This window comes from Amphibalanus amphitrite, unplaced genomic scaffold (genome assembly GCF_019059575.1).
Source record: "Amphibalanus amphitrite isolate SeventyFive unplaced genomic scaffold, NRLGWU_Aamphi_draft 000232F_arrow, whole genome shotgun sequence".
Lineage (NCBI taxonomy): Eukaryota > Metazoa > Arthropoda > Thecostraca > Balanomorpha > Balanidae > Amphibalanus > Amphibalanus amphitrite.
The window spans coordinates 87,501-89,327 of record NW_024881727.1 but is presented as its reverse complement, the minus strand read 5'-3'; the positions used below and the strand labels follow the sequence as shown (position 1 = coordinate 89,327).

Genomic DNA, 1,827 nt, shown 5'->3' with positions numbered 1-1,827 from the left:
CTAGTGCGACTTCCCCGAACACACTGTGGAACAGACAATAGTGGAACATTACAATTTTAATAAATGCTGGCATAACATGTAGTACCTAGGCTTTTGGTATCTGGCACATTTGTTCTTGTCATTCCTTACGAGTTCATACTTATTCATATGTTGAGCATACAAGTATAATCGGGTAGAGGCAAAAGACAAATGCCTGCATAAATAAAAATGAATAAATAAAATATGTAAACAAATGAATAAAAGCAATTGAACAAATGTATAAATCAATCAACAAATAGATACATACATAATAAATACATCCATTTTTGGCATAGTGTTACCTCTTACCTAAGTCCTAATGTGTTTCGTTTAAAGATTTCATCAGTAGCAGGTGATGAGTGATTATCTTTGTGCATCGGACCGTCGCACAATCAGCAGTTATGCCATGCTATTCGCTCCTCAACTCTTCGCACTAACGCTCATCTCGCGGCTCGTCCCCGCCCCGCCTCGCCGAAACACTACGCTGCAGTATCCAGATGACGCGTGTTGCGGCACAGTCTACCATCCCGTGTACTGCGGCGCAGTCTACCATCCCGTGAGACGGCCTCTCGGCCAGCGTCAGCCCACAAACGCTATGGGATGCTCCCCTCACAGTCACAGTCTGAACTGCTGAGCTCCGAGCCCGCATTGAAGTTTTAACAGGAATCCTACAAGAATACAGAAAGCGCCTGAAATCCATGTTTGCCTTAGGAATGTCATGAGTGTGACTGGTGGTCGAATCGTATCTAACATTTTTTTGCGATCAGTTCTCACGTTCAAATATTAGAATAGGTACTTATCTTGATAGAAATTAAGCAAGGGATAAGTCAGGTTTAAACGAAAAAGACTGTGGCTTTAACTAGGTTTTGTTTAAAATACATTTTAAAAAGTCACATTTACCTCGAGATGTCTAATTCTTTACCCGCAAAAGTCATAACTGAGAAGCAAACTTCGGATGTATTATTGCACGAACAAACATGTAACGATGGGACAAACACATAATACAAAGTACAATACACGGTGAAACATACAAAAAGTACAAGGACAATCGATACAGATAAGAAAACGTATTGGTATCGGTGTATCACAAAGTATGTCAAAATACGCAGGTTACGCATAAGATATATGCATAATGTCCAAGAGGCATAAAGATGAGAGGAAAATGTTTAGGCTTCTATACGACTGACGTAGAGATAGATCGGCTCCTTTTTCTGCTGCCAGTTACATAAAACCCACACACGGGAACAGCCCCTCATAATACCTCATACCTACTCACAAAAGGCTGCGAGTTTGGCCTTCGCTTTGTCATCAGCAAAAGACTCTTCACTAGCACAGCTCGGCGCGAAATCACTTATTGCACATTTTTATCATTCTATCCGATGAACGCTTTCATGGTATTCGATATACACATATGACAATTTTAAATTAATCACTCTCGTCGTTTTGAACTTCATTGACATCAGCAACCATGGCATCTTCAACGGCTGCATCCTCGCCCTGGTCCATGTCTGTGGCATTTTCTTCTCCATTGCCAGATCCATCCTCTGAATCGCCGCTTCCGTCATCAGCATCGCCCTCCGCTGCGACGTCTTCCTCCGCTGCGTTGCCCTGCTCTTCATCAACATCATCGTCGTCGTCGTCATCATCGTCATCACCATCATCATCATTATCATCATCCTCATCCTCATCATCATCTTCGTCGTTGTCGTCGTCGTCGTCGTCACCATCATCATCAGCATTATCATCATCGACATCACCATCGTCCTCTTCATCGTCATCCTCATCATCATCGTCATCTTGGTCGTCATC

General features: G+C 42.6%; 1 protein-coding gene across 1 annotated transcript in view; it reads right to left on the bottom strand.

Moving 5' to 3' along the window:
- Nucleotides 1-1,827, bottom strand: part of LOC122385823 (serine-aspartate repeat-containing protein F-like) — a 7,293-nt gene continuing 5,466 nt past the window's right edge. The window contains exons 5-6 of the mRNA XM_043374399.1: nucleotides 1,743-1,827; nucleotides 1-23 (exon numbers count right to left, since the gene is read on the bottom strand). The exon at nucleotides 1,743-1,827 is cut by the window's right edge and continues 413 nt beyond it. Coding sequence (XP_043230334.1) covers nucleotides 1-23; nucleotides 1,743-1,827 — 108 coding nt within the window. The remainder of the gene's footprint in view (nucleotides 24-1,742) is intronic.